The following is a 17071-nucleotide window of genomic DNA, read 5'->3' on the forward strand; positions in this document are numbered from 1 at the left end:
CTAAGGACTGCAAGTTTGTGGCCCTTGCAGATTTTTTGTAATTCCTGACTACCTTCTTTATACACTGAACTCAGTACATGAAATAAAGCAGATGCTGTCACCAAGAGTGTGAAAGAACAGAACCAGGTGTGGTGATTATCTGTGTATAATTTTGAGAGCTGCCTTCATGTGGTAGTTCTTGGCAAGTAAATGGAAAAACAGATAACAGTCTGTTTTCTCTGTGTGTCCTATTCACACGTGCACACTTTCTGAAACTCCTAACACAATGGTAAGAAAATAAGGAACTGGGCTGGAGAGATGGTTCAGTGCTTAAGAGGGCTAGCTGTTCTTCCAGAGGCCCTGAGTTCAAATCCCAGCAACCACCAGGTGGCTCACAACCATCTGTAATGGGATCTGATGCCCTCTTCTGATGTGTCTGAAGACAGCTACAGTGTACTAATATATAATAAATAATTTTTTAAAAAAATTACATAAGGAACTGTGAAGCTGAAGTCTCATTAGTGTAATGAAAACATCTTTCTTAATGTCACAGGAAAATGGTGTAAGAGTGGAAGACATAGCTAAGTAGTTAAGCATTTGGCAAGCACGTTCAAGAAGTACTATCCGGGATCTGTTGTTATTGCTGGGGTTTAGGTGGTATTAAAACCAGAGTGGTAGTGGGAGATGGCCACTGACAAAATAACCTCTTCAATGCATATACAGTCCAATCCTTGAGTGAGACAGCTTTGTATGCTCTGGCTTCATAGTTAATCCTCTACTACCATCACCACCCCCACCACCCCCAGCATTACTACTATCAAGATAGGTCTCACTGTGCAGAGTGTACTCGTGGCTATCCTGAAACTCACTATATCCTGAATTTACAAAGATCCTCCTGCCTCTGCCTCCTAAGTGCCAAGAATTAAAAGCATGAGCTATTTCATGCGCACTCATGCCCAGCCCTTTTGTTCTTCTTTAGCTTCAAATCCTCCCCCGTTCTTCCTAGAGACCACAGCGTACGGTTACTTTCAAGTGTATTCTTATCAGACCAAATGGGGGCTTCACATTCAACCTTCATATTCATGTTGAAAGCAAAGTCTAACAATAATTAGTCTGTTTGCAGTTCCTAAACAGTGTGACCACCATTATAAACCTCTTCAACCTCCCTCCTAAACACACGCACTTGGAATTAAAAATGGGTGTCTCACAAAACATTACACACAATGTTCGCAAAACAAAAACACACAAAAATGCAGAAACAGTTATAATGGAATGCAACTCAAAATAAAAAAAATCTAAGTGGTGATTCATGTCACAGAGTTAATAAATCTCAAAAAACAACTATGCCAAACAATGAAGCTAAAAGGGGAAAAAACAGTAACAACAACAACAACCAAGTATTATGGTTTCATTTACATATGATTTCTAGGTTAGACCAAGAGAAACCAGATAGACTCACAGAAACCAGGTGGGTGCTTGGTAAGGTATTGAAGATGTGTAAATGGTTGAATAGAAATAGAATAATAAAAATGTTTTAGGATTAACTATAGTCCTAGAATTTAGGAGGTTGACACAAGAGAGTAGGCATGGCACTGTGAGTGTGGGCTTTAAGAACCTCATCCTCGTTGTCTGGAAGCCTGCTCTTCCTGCACCATGCCTGCCTGGATACTGTCATGCTCCCACCTTGATGATACTTTTCTGAACCTCTGAGCCAGCTCCAATTAAATGTCCTTTATAAGACCGTGCCTTGCTCATGGTGTCTGTTCACATCAATAAAACCCTAAAACACACATCGAACACACCATCAGAAGCATTTAACTACCCTCAAGTTTAGGAATCACTCCTGCCTTAACAAAGAAACTGAAAGGCTACCACGATTTGAAATCAAGTGACTTTGCTGAGATAAAAAAACACGAACAAAATCAATTTGGGGGAAAAAAATGGGTTATTTCACTTACACTTCTATAGCAGTTCACCATGGAAAGCATTTAGGGCAGAAAGTCAAATTGGGCAGGAACCTGGAGGCAAGAAGCCATAGAGGAATACTGCTTACTGTATCTCCTCAAGGCAAGTTCAACCCAGAATCAAAGGCCCAGTAGTGACTCCACCCACAATGGGCTGGGCCTCCCATATAAATCATACCCTCCCTACAGGCTTGCCTGCAGCCTAGTACAGAGGCCTGTTGTCAACTGGTGCTCCCTCCTCTCTGATGTCTACATCTTGTATCAAGTTGAAATAAAACTAGCAAGTACAATTACTAAAAATATTGCTTACACATATAGAGCACTATAGGTTAAAAAAAATCTTTATTCTATAATTTAGTATCAATAATAAAAACATTTTCCTTTCAAGTCTTTTCCCCCTTTGATATAAAACTGCAAACAAATACAAGTAATTAAATCACATCACATAATTCTTTCACCATTTCTATGAATTTGTCTATCATTTTGTAAATATGCAACTACCTCTCCTTTCCCTATTTCCTTCTTTCCCTTCCTTTCTTGAAGCAAGATCCTACAAAATATCCCAAAGACCTCAAAAACTCAGTTATCCTGCTCATTCTCTTAAAATACAGACACACAAAAATAAAACTTTTCAAAACCCAACAAACCGTCAAAGCATTCCTCTCTGACTCTGTAACTCCTCTCCTTAAAACAGTCACATGGCTAAATACATTATGTGATGGCCAAAGATCATATAATGGCCACACACTGTCTTGAGCAGGTTCCCCGAACATTCACTTCTTTCTTCTCCCTATTTCAATCTATGTATTTACGTTTACAGTTGTTAAGTAACATTTTAGAAGTTAAAATGTCTTGGGCTTTTACCAGTAAACAATAGATTGTTTCTCCAGCATTATCTGTCAAATCTTGACAAATGGTTTCATTTTTTACATGTCAAAAGGTTTTCATGCTAGACTTTCTACATAGACTATCAAAATCAACACTTTTGTATGTTTCTTTGCACAGAAATAAAGGGGCATTTATTTTGTTCCACTGTAAGACAAGCAATTCTAAACCACATATTCTCTAAACTTTTAAAGACAAAATGAAAACTTTGTTCATCAAAATAAGTCATCTCTCAAGAGACAAAGGGCAAGCCAATAAGTACTTCCTTCATTAAAAAGGCTATATGGAGGGCTAGAGAGATGACTCAGTAAGTAAAGGCAAGCTATCAGAAGCTTGAGTTTGATCCCCAAGGCCTATATAGAAGAGAGCAATTCCCACAAGTTTTTCTCTCACCTTCACATGTGTGCCATGGTATGCATACACAATAAAATAACTATAGTAAAAAAAAGTTTTTTTAAAGAGTTGCCGAAACTGATATAAATGTAAAAGAATGCTTTATATTATTATCTACCAGGAAATTGGAAATTAAATCCACATTCTCACAAGAATGGCTAAAAGACTAGAACTCTCATATTTAGTGAGGAATATACAACACAACATACATTTTAGAAAATATTTTGGCAGAATCTACAAAACGTTTTATCTATTAAAGTACTAAAGATATTTTGGTCCAGATATAATCTAAGAAAATCAGTTTTTGTCTGTCAAAAGACATATAGAAATATTCTTTGAAGTTTTATACACTGGCCAAAAACAAACCACTCAAAACTTCAAGTCTCTACTACGCAGAGAATCAAACATTATACAACAACAGTAACTACAAATAGGCACACACACCGGGCCCATGAGGAACATTCCAAACACAAACGAATATAGGCCAGACAGCTCAGCTGAGCAAGCCTGATGATCCTTGAAACCCAAGTGACAGGAGAGACAGCCTCATATGCTCAGTGGCATGTGTGTACCATCACTCAAAACTCATATACACGTGCACACAATAGCAATACAATTAAAAAAAATAAAATATAAAACATCATTCCATTTAAATGATATTCAGGAATTGGCAAAAACAGGTGATTCACAGTTATTTGCAGTTAAGAGCACTGGTAAAACATAAAAAGAAATCAGTGACAGAACACAGCCAGTTAATAATGTATGGTAACTACGTACTTGTTATGTTAGGTTTAGTAATAAAGATGAAGCAGAGTATAAAGACAATTACTTCATAATAAATAGTAGGGAGTTAAGAAGAACTGCTTAAAGTTGATGGAACAGTGCTTAATTTCAAAAGCATTATTTAGTTTAGTAGTCAATGAGCCAATGAGAGGGAGGGAGGGAGGGAGGGAGGGAGGAGGGAGAGATTGAGATTTTCTAGGATCTAAACCAAGACTTTACTAAAGTTAAGGACAGACACTATTGGTTAGTGACAACTACAGTCCCCACTAGACATGAAAACAATGGATAAAGAGCTCTCATAAAAAAAAAAAAAAAAATGGCAATGAGTCTGTATTCCTCTAAAATCCAGACTTAAAAACGAAAGGTACACTCCAGAGGATGTGGAATCAGGAGCCATCACAATCACAGATGACACTGTTACAACTGGTTATTCAAGATGCGCTGAAATAGCTGGACATGGTGGCATACACCTATAGTCACAAAACCTAGGAGGCTAACTAACCAAGAAAATTTGAGTTCAAGGCCAGCCTAGGCTACAAAGTGAGATGCTATTGCCATAAAAAAGATGGGAGTGAATATAATACTTGAACATCTTGAAAGACTTTATAATATAGAAATAAAAGTGTGTGTGTGTGTGTGTGTGTGTGTGTGTGTGTGTGTGTGTAGACAGACAGACAGACACAGATAGAGACCCTAAGCAGGTAAATGAAATAAAAATATCAACTATTACAATGAATAATAACACATGTGGTCATAAGTAATAAATGATATGTAATTTTCACTAATTTCTTGAAGGCATCAAGGAAGAAACTCGTGTGACAAAAAAAAATTCTCAAAGTATAGCATCTGTATAAATCTAGAAGAGACTAATGTATAGGGAAGACCATTTAAGCTAAGTCTTGATGGTAAATAAATTTTTAATGAGCTATTTTTGAAGGCCAGTGATAGTGATGATAATCTATCTCCTCAAATACTCATTCAAAGATGCTAAGGCATAAAAAAAAGTGAATGCATTCAATTACCACTATTACGTATTTAAGAAGACTGGAGATGTAATTCAGTGGTAGAGTTCTTACCTCCAACATCACCGCCCTACAGGTTTGATCTCAAACACTGAGAAACAAATAAGACATCTGAGAGTTAGAACAGGGAAATAGATTGGAGGTAGAAATAGGCTTAGAACGCAGGAGGCACTGTATTTAATCACCTGGATCTTAAAGAGGAAGTGGGAGTGATTTAAAAATTCAAAAATTACTGAGACTCCAGAGGATCAGTACATTCAGGGTATGATAACTGATTCAGACAATGTAAGCAAGATAACTTTGCATCATGCAAGTCCAAAGTATAGGCAACAACAAAAATAAGTAAAACAGAAGGTAAATTTAGAAATTTATAGGAAGTTGAACAAATCAAAATTAAAATCAAACTGAGTCTTGAACAACAACTCAAAGGATGAATGTACTAGAATTAAAGATTGAGAACGAGTGGTAAATGTGATATAGAGAGGGGGTACTAGAAAAAACAGTAAAAATCAAAAGCAAATGAAATGCACAATATTTTTATGAGACCAAGTCCCTGTATAGCTGCAACAGAAAATGTAAGAGAAGATAATAAAAAGGTTAACAGCATAGGACAGCATTTGTAAAATACTACTGGAAGGTTATGAAACTATGAAAAAAAAGATCACTTAAAGCCAACATCAAACTTCCAGCAAAAATAAAGATGGCGATGGCAATAGGAATAGCCTGGAAGATGTTAGGGTGAGCAAACAATTTGGTATAAGAGTAAGTACCAAAGATAGGAGAAAGGCAAATCTAGAATACCATCAAGACTAGTAATTCGGTAAAGTCCTTAACACCCAGTATTAACTTGAGAAGCAAAAACGATTACAAGGAGGTGATGGCTGAGAATGGTGTTGGCGAGACATGGTGCAATCTATGAATACACACATGGAGATGGCTGACAAGTCTTAAGATAAAGAAGTCCAAGTTCAAAAGAGGATTATGAGTTGGAGGTACAAATTTGTGTATTTACATTGAACGACTAGCAAAGACATTTAAACTATTCTAGAAAGAAACACCAACTCAGCAAATAGTCAAAGCTTATACGCAAGAGAGGAATAGAAGCAGGGCGCTATAGAAAACAGCACAATTTACTATCTAAAAAAGGTCCCACTTTCGACTAAAGATTATGTAGCTAATATAGAGAGGAGCAAAATGCATTTCACATTCGAGGGAAAGCAATCAACAGAACTGTGAGAGCCCAAATGTCTAAGTTAGCACAGCCTCTTATGAAGCTATTATGATACAAAGAAATTATAAGTTTTTAATAATAAACTCACCGAAGTCTCTCAATAAATTAAATCTTCAGAAAACTATTAAGCTAGAAATTATATAATTGAAAAGTATTAATTTTAACTCCCCAGCCCTGAAAAACGAAAAATGAGTAAGTGAAATAAAATCCTGACTAAAGGTTTCAACAGACATAAGATGGCAAAATCATAATCAGACAACACAGAAAAATAAACAAGTAATGGGAAGTTATAGTCTATTGAGCCAAGATTTATCAATAGAAATCTTTTAAGTGTTTGGAAAGTAAAAGGAAAATAAATGTACTAATGAAAACAAGCATATCTTCCAACATCAATGGGTGTAGTGGGAATGAGATCAATAAAGAACAAAAATAACATTAATAATAATAACAACAGCAACATGAAACTGCAGTGCACACAGACCCCCACAAATATGAAGGGTAGCCCACCTATACTCCAAGCATAGATAAATAATGCAGGGACAGAGATCCCTAGAGCAAGATGGCCAGATAAAGCCAAGAGACTAAGGCTTCCACGGTTAGCCTTGGCTCTATCTCCACACATATATTCACGCTCCTGTAGGCACATACGCATACACTCCCATACAAAGAAGGGAAGGTGTTTTAAGAAATAACCGTGCTAGTGGAGCACAGTGATACGGATACCTGTAATCCCAGCATCTGGAAGGTAGGGCTAATAGGAAGAGTTCAAGGTTTTCCCCAGCTACATATCAAGCTCAACACCAGCCTAGGGTGTATGGGGGTCTTGTCTTAATAAACACACCAAGCTAAAGGGATAACTCAGTAGCTAAGGGCAGCAGCTATTCTTTTATTAAAGGATCCAACTTATGTTCTCAGAACTGACATTAGTTGGTTCACAACCACTTGCAACTCCAGCTCCAGGGGAACCTGATGGCCTCTTCTGGAGAGCACCCACACCTTTAATCCAATACTATGACAAGAAGCAAAAAGGGTATCTGTGAATTGAGGCCAGACAGGGTTACATAGTGATATGCTGACTTACCTCTATCCCATGAAATAAGTAAAACATTCTCAACTTTAACAAAAAACTACTAACTTCTGAATCCAGAGTTTAAAAAGCTCTGTACACAGGACAGACAAATAGAACTAACTAGACAAATCAGAATCCAAATCTTCTGAAAATTACTAGCACATCAGCAAAAAACTAATAACAAAAATAGTGTAATAATGTACCCCAAGTGCTAATAATTACTAAAAGTCCAAGAATTCATGCATTTTGAAAAATGTCAAGCATCAATTCATAAATGCTACAATTGATTCTCCCTCTGGTACTTTATTCCCATTACTTTAGATATTACCAAAAGTCTTTCATCTTTATCTAATCTGGAATACTAAAAAACAAAAGAAAATAACAAAAATCTAAATTTAATTGACAACTACATGAATTTTGCACCATATTTAAATATCTTATGTAATGACCTGCTCACTATGCAGATAAGAGACCACATCTAGTCTCATGTAGGAATAGAACCAAGGCTTTCAAACCCTCTACCAGCTGAGCTGAACCCCTAGCCAGGCATTCTCTAATCCTTTGGTTCCTGCCTTTTCACTCAAAGCACCACCCAATTAAGTGGCTTTAACTACATTTAACTCATCTTTCTCTTTTTAGACTGGAGATTACATTCCTCTATGTAGCATAACGTAAATTTTACAATCTACCTGCTTCAGCCTTTGGAGTGTACCACCCATCATGCCTGACTACTACTCTTTAACTAAAACTTTGGTCTTTTTTTTTTTTTTTTTTAAATTCTACATTTCTCCCAAGAGTGGTTTCCTTTCTTGTTACTTTAACTGTTACTTACATTGTTTATTAGATTCCAAACCTAAAGGGAACTAGTTCCTAACTGAATGGACAACTATACTAGAAGCTTTCATGTAACACAGTTTGTTTCTAAAATCTGTTGTTTCTACTTGCTTCCCACTGATATACTGACTCCAAATCCTACTTAACCTACATTACAGATAACCATTAACCAATCCCATTAACCAATATTCCCCCAGTCTTAACTCACCCTCCACTACATCAATGTTGTATTTTTAAAATACACGTATTACTACAGCCTTGACTAGTATCTATGACAAAACTCCATTATGAACTGTTAAACTCTTTTTGTCCATATCTTTAATAACCCCTCCAGTATCTGGTTAGCCACTATAAAATACCTAAGAGAAAAGCTCATGACTATTTAAAAATAGTGATATTTTTTTGTTTAGCCTTCCTGGCACTTCCTCACCCCTAAACTTTACTCCTTTTATGTTATTTTTAGTTGTAAGAGATAATTTGTTTCCTTTGAATACTGTTTTACATATACTTTTATGTTATATTATTATGAACCTTTTGGGGAATGACATTTTATGTATGATACCAAAGAAGTTCCCACTAATTTCTGGAATGAATCATAAAATACAGTTACACTGGATGGCAGGCATGATGAAACTACCACACACAGCAGCAGCAGCAGCAGCAGCAGCAGAAGCAGAAGAAGCAGAAGAAGCAGAAGAAGCAGAAGAAGCAGAAGCAGAAGCAGCAGAAGCAGAAGCAGAAGCAGAAGCAGAAGAAGAAGAAGAAGAAGAAGAAGAAGAAGAAGAAGAAGAAGAAGAAGAAGAAGAAGAAGAAGAAGAAGAAGAAGAAGAAGAAGCAGAAGAAAGAAGAAGAAGAAGAAGCAGAAGAAGAAGAAGAAGAAGAAGAAGAAGAAGAAGAAGAAGAAGAAGAAGAAGAAGAAGAAGAAGAAGAAGAAGAAGAAGAAGAAGAAGAAGAAGAAGAAGAAGAAGAAGAAGAAGAAGAAGAAGAAGAAGAAGAAGAAGAAGAAGAAGAAGAAGAAGAAGAAGAAGAAGAAGAAGAAGAAGAAGAAGAAGAAGAAATGGGTATGAATGTACCAGGGGACAAGATGAAAACAGGAGGAAGAATGGTGACTTATTTTTAGTTACTTCAACAATAATGGAAATAGAAGACAAGCAAGATTAAAAACAGAACAGTTAACAGTAAATATGTTGCAAAGAAACCCAAGTAGACTGAAACAAAGAAGGTAGAATGGAGCTGGGTGATGGTGGTGGCAAAGGGTAATGTGGTGGCGCACACCTTTTATCCCAGTGCTCAGGAGGCAGAAGCAGCAGATAGTCTGAGTTCAAGGACAGGCTGGTCTACAGAGCTAGTTCCAGGACAGCCAGGGATACACAGAGAAACCTTGGTTTAAAGGTGTCAGGGTGGTGGGTGGGTAGAATAGAATGGAAGCTGACTGAGCCTTTCTGCCAAAGGTAAGAACACTTTCTAACAAGTTTAACAACCTGAGTTGGATTTCTGGGACCCACATACACTGTGGTACTTGCGCACACACAAATAAAATAAAAAATTACCCAAGTGGGAGCTTTAGCAGCTGTGCTAAAGTCAAGTCACGTTAACTTAGGTTTATTAGGATAAATTTACTTATTAAACACACTGCTGTCATTTTCTTTCTTTCTTTTCCTTCCTTCCTTCCTTTTTTATATATAAGTACACTGTCACTGTCTTCAGACACACCAGAAGAGGGTATCAGATCCCATTACAGATGGTTGTGAGCCACCATGTGGTTGCTGAGATTTGAACTCAGGACCTGTGGAAGAACAACCAGTGCTCTTAATCACTGAGATATCTCTCCAGCCCTTCTTTTACTACTTTTTAATCACAGAAAAAAACTTTCTGTATAGGCAATTACCTAAAACTAGTTATACAATTTGTATATGGATCACTCAAGACCTCAACGTGCTTGGCATCCTGAAATTAAGTCAACTGATAAACGTGAGGCCACAAAAATAACACTAGCCCAGGAAATAAGCAGCTGGGATTTCTATCAGGAATTCATTATGCTTCTTTTTCCATGTTTCCTTCTTCCATCCACAGAGGAACATCTGTACAGGAGAACTAGTTTACAGCCTCCATCTGCAGTGCACCATTGAAATTATTAGCAGCATTCCAGCAGAAAACACCCTATCCCTGAGCAGTGCAGTGGGGGGCTAATAGATCAAGGAGACTCTGGTGCAGCCTTCTGCTTACTGAGGCAGTCCTCTGTGGACTCAATGTGTTGGAGTTCCTCAAAGACCGCCTGACTCAGCTGCATCATAAGCTGAGTTTCTTCCTTTGGAAAATGTTTTTTTTTTTCTTTCTCAGGTAGTATGTACCTGTACTGTGTCTATCCATTCCTGGTCTCCCTCTTTAATCTAGCACATACATTTTCACAGACTCACATTTTATTTTATTTTTATTTTATTTTTTATGGATGCAGGAAATCAAAGCCAGAACCTCACATAGGCTAGGCAACTCACTGAGTAACACTCTGATTCTGTCTTAGCCTGCTACCCAGAGGACACCGATTAACATTCATTACCCCATTATACACTTCCAAGACTTACCAAAGTTTGACTATCTCTTATTGCCAAACATACCATACGAATGACCACCTAAGCAAATTGCAATAGACCTTTTATATTATAAAGAAATGAGTGGGGAATAAAAGTCTCTTGAATTTTAATAATTTTCAGAGGTACTAAATAAAAGTTAATTTGGTTTAACCAACAAAGCAATACTCAATGTGCAGAATCGATGAGAAATACTTACATAACTGTGTTGTCATCCACTAAGATATCACAGCCATGCGCAGGACACGAGATAGTCTGAAAGAGATGCAAGTGTCAGCCATGCCTTCATTAACACCACTTACAGGACGCTCACCATCACCTGCATTCCCTAGATTCTGATGACACTTTCCTGTGTGCAGGCTCTCAATCCCTTCCCTTTATATCTCAGAAGTATGTCTTTGAGTCTAACCATCCTTCTAAGTAACTGTTTTTGCAGCATAGAAAGGGAAAGTTAAAAGCAAACAAAGCTCATCAGAGTTGACGCCTGCTACGAAAACATTACCAACATTAGGCTGATTAATGGGAATGTCACATCCTAAATCTTTTTTTTTCCCCTAAGACTTTTAATCTAGAAAAATGTTTAATCCCAAAACTTTTATCTGATTATATTTATAGAAGGGTCTAAACATTACAAATAAATGTTTTAAATGAAAATCAAATTACCTGCCCCATGCCTTCTTCCATTATTTTGGTAGTTAAATATTCACTCCAGCACTGCATACAAAACTTATGTCCACATTCAAGGCCAGTAAAATACTGTAACAAAAATTAAAAATGAATTTTAACAAAGACATTATTTTTAAAAAGAAAAAAGTGAAACTACCTAGTACCTAAAATGCCCATTCAACAATAACCCAAAATATCCTAAAATCTGCTTTGAACACAGACTATCTAATTAACAGGAATGCATCTGTGGTTAATCTTTACAAATTTTAGAGGTAAACAATAACAAGTCTGAGTTAAATATATACAAATGTATGAAAAACATACTACTGAACACAAAATGGTAATGTTCAATTTTGTTACCTACTATGGAAATGCAAATCAAACCACAATGAGATACCGTATCACACTCACTAGGAGAGCTATAATTAAAAAAACAGATATTACCAAGTATGGAGATGGACAAATTGGAAGCCTATTCCAATATACTGCTTCATGAAAATCTCTGGAAAACAACCAGGCAACAACTATCTCAAAATACTAAATGCAGTTGTCCTAATTTCTGCCTTGGTTACTTTTCTAACGCTGTGACAAAACCATGACAAGGCAAGGTGTAACAGAATGTTTAATTTGGAGCTCATGGTTTCAGGTTAGAGCCTATAACCATCATAGCAGAAAGCATGGCAGCATGAAGGTTTGCATCTGATCCACCATCATAAGACAGAAACACCTAACTAGAAAGTCTACAGGGTTTTGAAACATCAACGCACTATCTCCTAATCCTTCCCAAACAGTTCCACCAACCTGGAACTAAGCATTCAAATATATGAGCCTGTGAGAATCACTGTGGGGCAAGTGGACTGTGCTACCAGACAGAAGAACTAGTACAGTTGAGCAGGTACAAAATCCCTGGGGAATCAGCTCCTTGCCAAGCTTTACCTGTCCTAGAACATGTAACCATGACAGCCCACTGAGAGGGACTATGACAAATGGTCACATAGAAAAAAAAAAAACAAACAAAAAAAAAATAACTCAAACATAAAAACAAACAACAACAAACCCTAGAGTTCTCCATGCTAATGAGGTATGTCGATAGATCTCAGGTATTTAGCCAATGAGCTTCTCTTCCTGGCCATTCCTTCTTGCCCCAAGAGTAAGACATATCCACTCACATCCACCATGAAACAAAACAGTTTGGACAAGTAAGAACTGTCTCCTTCATCAAGGATGAGGGATGGGGGCGTGGTTGTAAAGAGCCCTGGCTAATTTTCCATGAGATGGCCTTTTCTCTTTCAGAGATGGCCTCTGTACTCTTGACACTTACTCAGAACCAAACCAAACTGGATTCCAACTTGTCCTGGAATCACTCACCCATCAACTTCCTGTCTGGCCCATAGGGTAATCACTGAGCAGCTGCCCCATTCTCAAATCCCCATATGGTCGCTAGCGTCTGGGTACACAGGAGATTGAGAACCACAGTATCTGTCCCAGATCCCGTTTCTTGCCCGGAAAACCACTAGCTGGGACCCCTATCTATCACGGACTGTGTTCTGCTTCCCCTGAGCAGCTTACAGAGAGGCAGATGCATAGCTGGCAAACCACTCTTATCCAAAACACACCATATGACCCACCCACTATTCTCCCACAGTATATTACTGAATAGAAATAAAAAATATGCATCCCTATAAAAATTTGTACACAGTATTGATAGTTACATCATGCATAATAGCCAAAATAAAGAAACAACTTAAGACATTCATGAACAGATAAATGTGAAACAGCTATATAATAGAATATTTAGTAACAAAAAGGAATAAAGTTCTGATATATGTTACAACATGAATAAACCCCGAAAACATGCTAAATGAAAATAGCCAACAAAAGATCTCACACAATTTAGGTGAAAGGTACAAAACAGACAAGTCTTTAGAAAAAGAAAAGATGTTTGTCTAGGGCTGTAGATTTGTGGGGAAAGGAGAAGTGAATATCAAAAGGTATGGGTTTGTTGGGTTTTGTGGGGAAGAGGTTATAAAAAATACTTAAAATTTAAAAATTACGATCATGGAAAAATATGAATATAGCAAAAGCCATATTAAATAGTATGCTAAGATAATTACAAAAGCACTAAACTTAACAAACCTATATTTCTGAATGTTTTCAAATACATACAGGACTTCATGGAATTCTGTGAAATGTAGTGACTTAAAAACTAAAATTTTCGGGGTTGGGGATTTAGCTCAATGGTAGAGCACTTGCCTAGCAAGCGCAAGGCCCTGGGTTCGTTCCTCAGCTCCGCGAGGGAAAACAAAAAAAACAAAAAAAATAACCAAAACTAAAATTTTGTACGGGCAGGGCTATACAGTGAAACTCTTGTCTTGAGAAAAGCAATTAATAATGATTAATAAATTTGTATTAAATCAAGATACTTATTGCAAAACCAAATATAGTGTCTTTAATCTGTCTATAATCTAGAACTCAGAGGTAAATGCAGGAGGATGAAGAATTTAGGACCAGTCTTGAATACATGGAATACAGCTCAGTGTTCAAGCCCTTGCCTGCAAGCATGAGACCCTAAGATTAATTACCATAACTATAAAATAAATAGTTAAGGACAATAGAAAGTCAGGCATAGAAATGTATGCCTATGATTCCAGCACTATGAGGCTTAAGGAAAGAGAATCAAAGAGATTAGGGACAGCCTGAGACAAACAGTTTAAGACATGGCCTCAGAACAAAGAAAGATTAGTAATAGATTGTATTTTAATCCTCGCCTACAATGTTTAGAAAAAGTAATTGTAAAGACAATGTTTAAACGAAGTATAGTGTATTTATAAGGCTTAAGACTCAAATAAATGGTTAACTTATTTTGCTTTTACCTGACAATGACTCAGAGGCAGTTTTTATCTAATTTGTCTGATGTTTAAGTTAGATTCCCTAGCACTGTCAAATAAATACAAGAAAACAAAACCAACCTTACAATAGTTATGACTAATATTGAGTAGTATAAAAATTTAGGATATTTTAAACAATACATTAAAATGCACTGTAAAAAATTCTTTGAGGATTCTATTTTAAAAACTGAATCAAGTAATTCATTTATCATGCTAGATTGGTAAAGCTGTGTTGACATGGATGTGAGAGCTTTCAAGCAATGTTAATGTGTTTACAGTGGCATGTGCCTGTACCTCCAGATGTTTGGGAGATGGAGGCAAACAAACTATTTCAACATAAAAAGGGGCTTCAGCTATGGAGCCCTACCAGGTGCTAAGCACTAGAAGTGGTGTGGAAAGTGTGAGTAGTTACTGCCCTTCAACCTGAGCAACACTGTGAGACAGTGTGATCTGAACAGAGGAGAGCAAATGCCTTTGCAGTGTGCATTTATGTGGAAATAACCTTGCTTGTGCCCTATTCTGCCTCATTTACTCAGAAACACCGTCTGTCTTCAATTTTGGTGCATACATGCAAAGATAACCTAATGTGCACATACAGGAAGAGAGTCTCATGCTCTCTTTTATATTTTGTTACTTTCATTGTTTGGGTTTTTAATCTCTGCAGTGACTCCATAATGACACACTAATTTATCCTTTGTCTGTTCTTCAAAGCTGTGTCTACTGTTTAATTCCGTGTGTATGTGAAGGGATGGAGAATAGACACATATATGTGTAGGTAGTCAAGGAAACCAGTGTTACTAAAATCTCCCTGCAGCTTGTTTGGTGGCTGTGTAATGTGGTGATGAGAACTGAACTTGGCTACATACACTCCAGGAAGAACAGAACAAGTGTTCTGGTCCTATGGTTTACCACTTTAAAACTTCAATTTCTTCAAGAGTTCACTATTAATGCACTTTTCATACCACTGTCACATTGACTAATACATTTTGTAGATACATGACATAATAAAGAAGAAATACATAGAAGATGACAGGGATATAAATACAAATTGAAAGTTATTATCAGGTCCTCTAGTCACAAGTGGCAGCACACCCAGTTTCTCACACCCATTTCGTCAGCGTTTTTACCAATGCAATATCTGAAAAACAAATTATTTAGGTTCAAAAATATACTTTTTAAAATTCTTTGTTTTTGGTTGTTTATTTTTCTAGATAGATTTCTCTGGAGACCAGGGTGGCAGAAAACTCACATAGATCTGCCTGCCTCTAACTCTAGGTGTTCACCTCCATGCTCGGCTGTTCTTTGAAAGTATATTATGTAATTTTAAAAAATCATATTTGCTCTAATTCTTCCTCATAAATCCTCCAAGATCCACACACATAACCATTTGAATAGTTTTAATTCATTTTTAAAAATAGTAAAAGTTTCAACTTTGTGCATGTAGGGGGTGGGGAGGAGTAGGAAGTACCTATTCAGTCTGTTTCTTTCCTCAGGCATTTTCCTCCCATAATTTGCTCAGTTTTTACTGGGTTATCCCATGTAACCCCACTCCCAATGACTTAAAGGTCTTTTTTCTAATAGCATATTATTAAAGTTCAGTAAGAATCATCTTTTTGGAGAGAATAAACCATGATCAGATAAATATATATTTTAAAAATTTTCATCTTTCCTCCATCAGAAATATAATCTCCAAAATTAAAGCAGTTCTGCTTGTAAAAACAGAATAATTGAGACATTAGTTCTCTCAAGAGCTTAATAAACTAAATGGGTTAAAAAGAGAGGGACTGTGAGAGAGGGGTCCGAGATGAAGAGCACATACTGCTTGGCAAAGGACCCGGGTTCATTTTTCAGCACACGTCAAGCAGCAGCTCGCAACTGTCTACATCTCCAGGCTCCACAGAATCTGACCCTTCTGACCTGTATGGGTCACACATACATGCACAAGCTGTTCCACCATATACATCATTTAAAACAAAACTTCTTTGAAAGTAAAATAAGATTAGACCTAGACAAGATTCTTCCAAGTAGTGTTGGTGCACTAAGATTCTATGTGGAATTTTTAACATGGAGATGGGACTCTGTCCTTGGTTTTTTGTTTGTTTGTTTGTTGTTTTTTGTTTTTGTTTTTGTTTTTCAAGACTGGGTTTCTCTGTGTAGTCCTAAAACTCTGTAGCCCAGGCTGGCCTCAAATTCAGAGATCTCCCTGCCTCTGCCTCCCAAAAATTGTGATTAAAAGTGAGGACCAACACATCCAAAGTGGTGTAGAACATGCCTATAGTCACAGCATTTTGTAGGGTCACATGATCTTTACCTACTTTTTAAGCTATTTTGATTCAAAATAAAAAAGCACCGTTAAGGTGCAATAAAAGTAGTGACTCTATGAATTTACCTAGTGTTCAATCTAAAATCTTAGTAAATCAAAGTGAGACCTTCTCTCCCAATTAATTCCAAAGTACTATGTAAGATGTTAGAAACATTTATGTAGCCCAAGTGTGTTAATATGTGCCTGTAATGTAACTGAAACAGAAGATCATCATGAGATTCAGGCCAACCTGGACAACATGATACTACCTTATTGAAAATAACAAAATGGGGGGTTGAGGATTTAGCTCAGTGGTAGCGCGCTTGCCTAGCAAGCACAAGGCCCTGGGTTCGGTCCCCAGCTCCAGGAAAAAAAAAGAAAAAAAGAAAAAAAGAAAATAACAAAACGACCCCCACCCTTCAAAAAGGGTGCGCGCACACACACACACACACACACCACTCTCACAC

General features: G+C 37.0%; 1 protein-coding gene across 2 annotated transcripts in view; it reads right to left on the reverse strand.

Annotated features, from left to right (window-relative positions):
• The window catches only part of Arih1 (ariadne RBR E3 ubiquitin protein ligase 1), a 99976-nt gene that overhangs the window by 27124 nt on the left and 55781 nt on the right, over positions 1-17071 (reverse strand). For both annotated transcript variants that reach the window (XM_032909512.1, XM_032909513.1), the window contains 2 exons: positions 11412-11504; positions 10948-11003 (listed from right to left, as the gene is read on the reverse strand). In XM_032909512.1, the coding sequence (XP_032765403.1) occupies positions 10948-11003; positions 11412-11504 (149 nt within the window). The remainder of the gene's footprint in view (positions 1-10947; positions 11004-11411; positions 11505-17071) is intronic.

Source organism: Rattus rattus, chromosome 8 (genome assembly GCF_011064425.1).
Source record: "Rattus rattus isolate New Zealand chromosome 8, Rrattus_CSIRO_v1, whole genome shotgun sequence".
Lineage (NCBI taxonomy): Eukaryota > Metazoa > Chordata > Mammalia > Rodentia > Muridae > Rattus > Rattus rattus.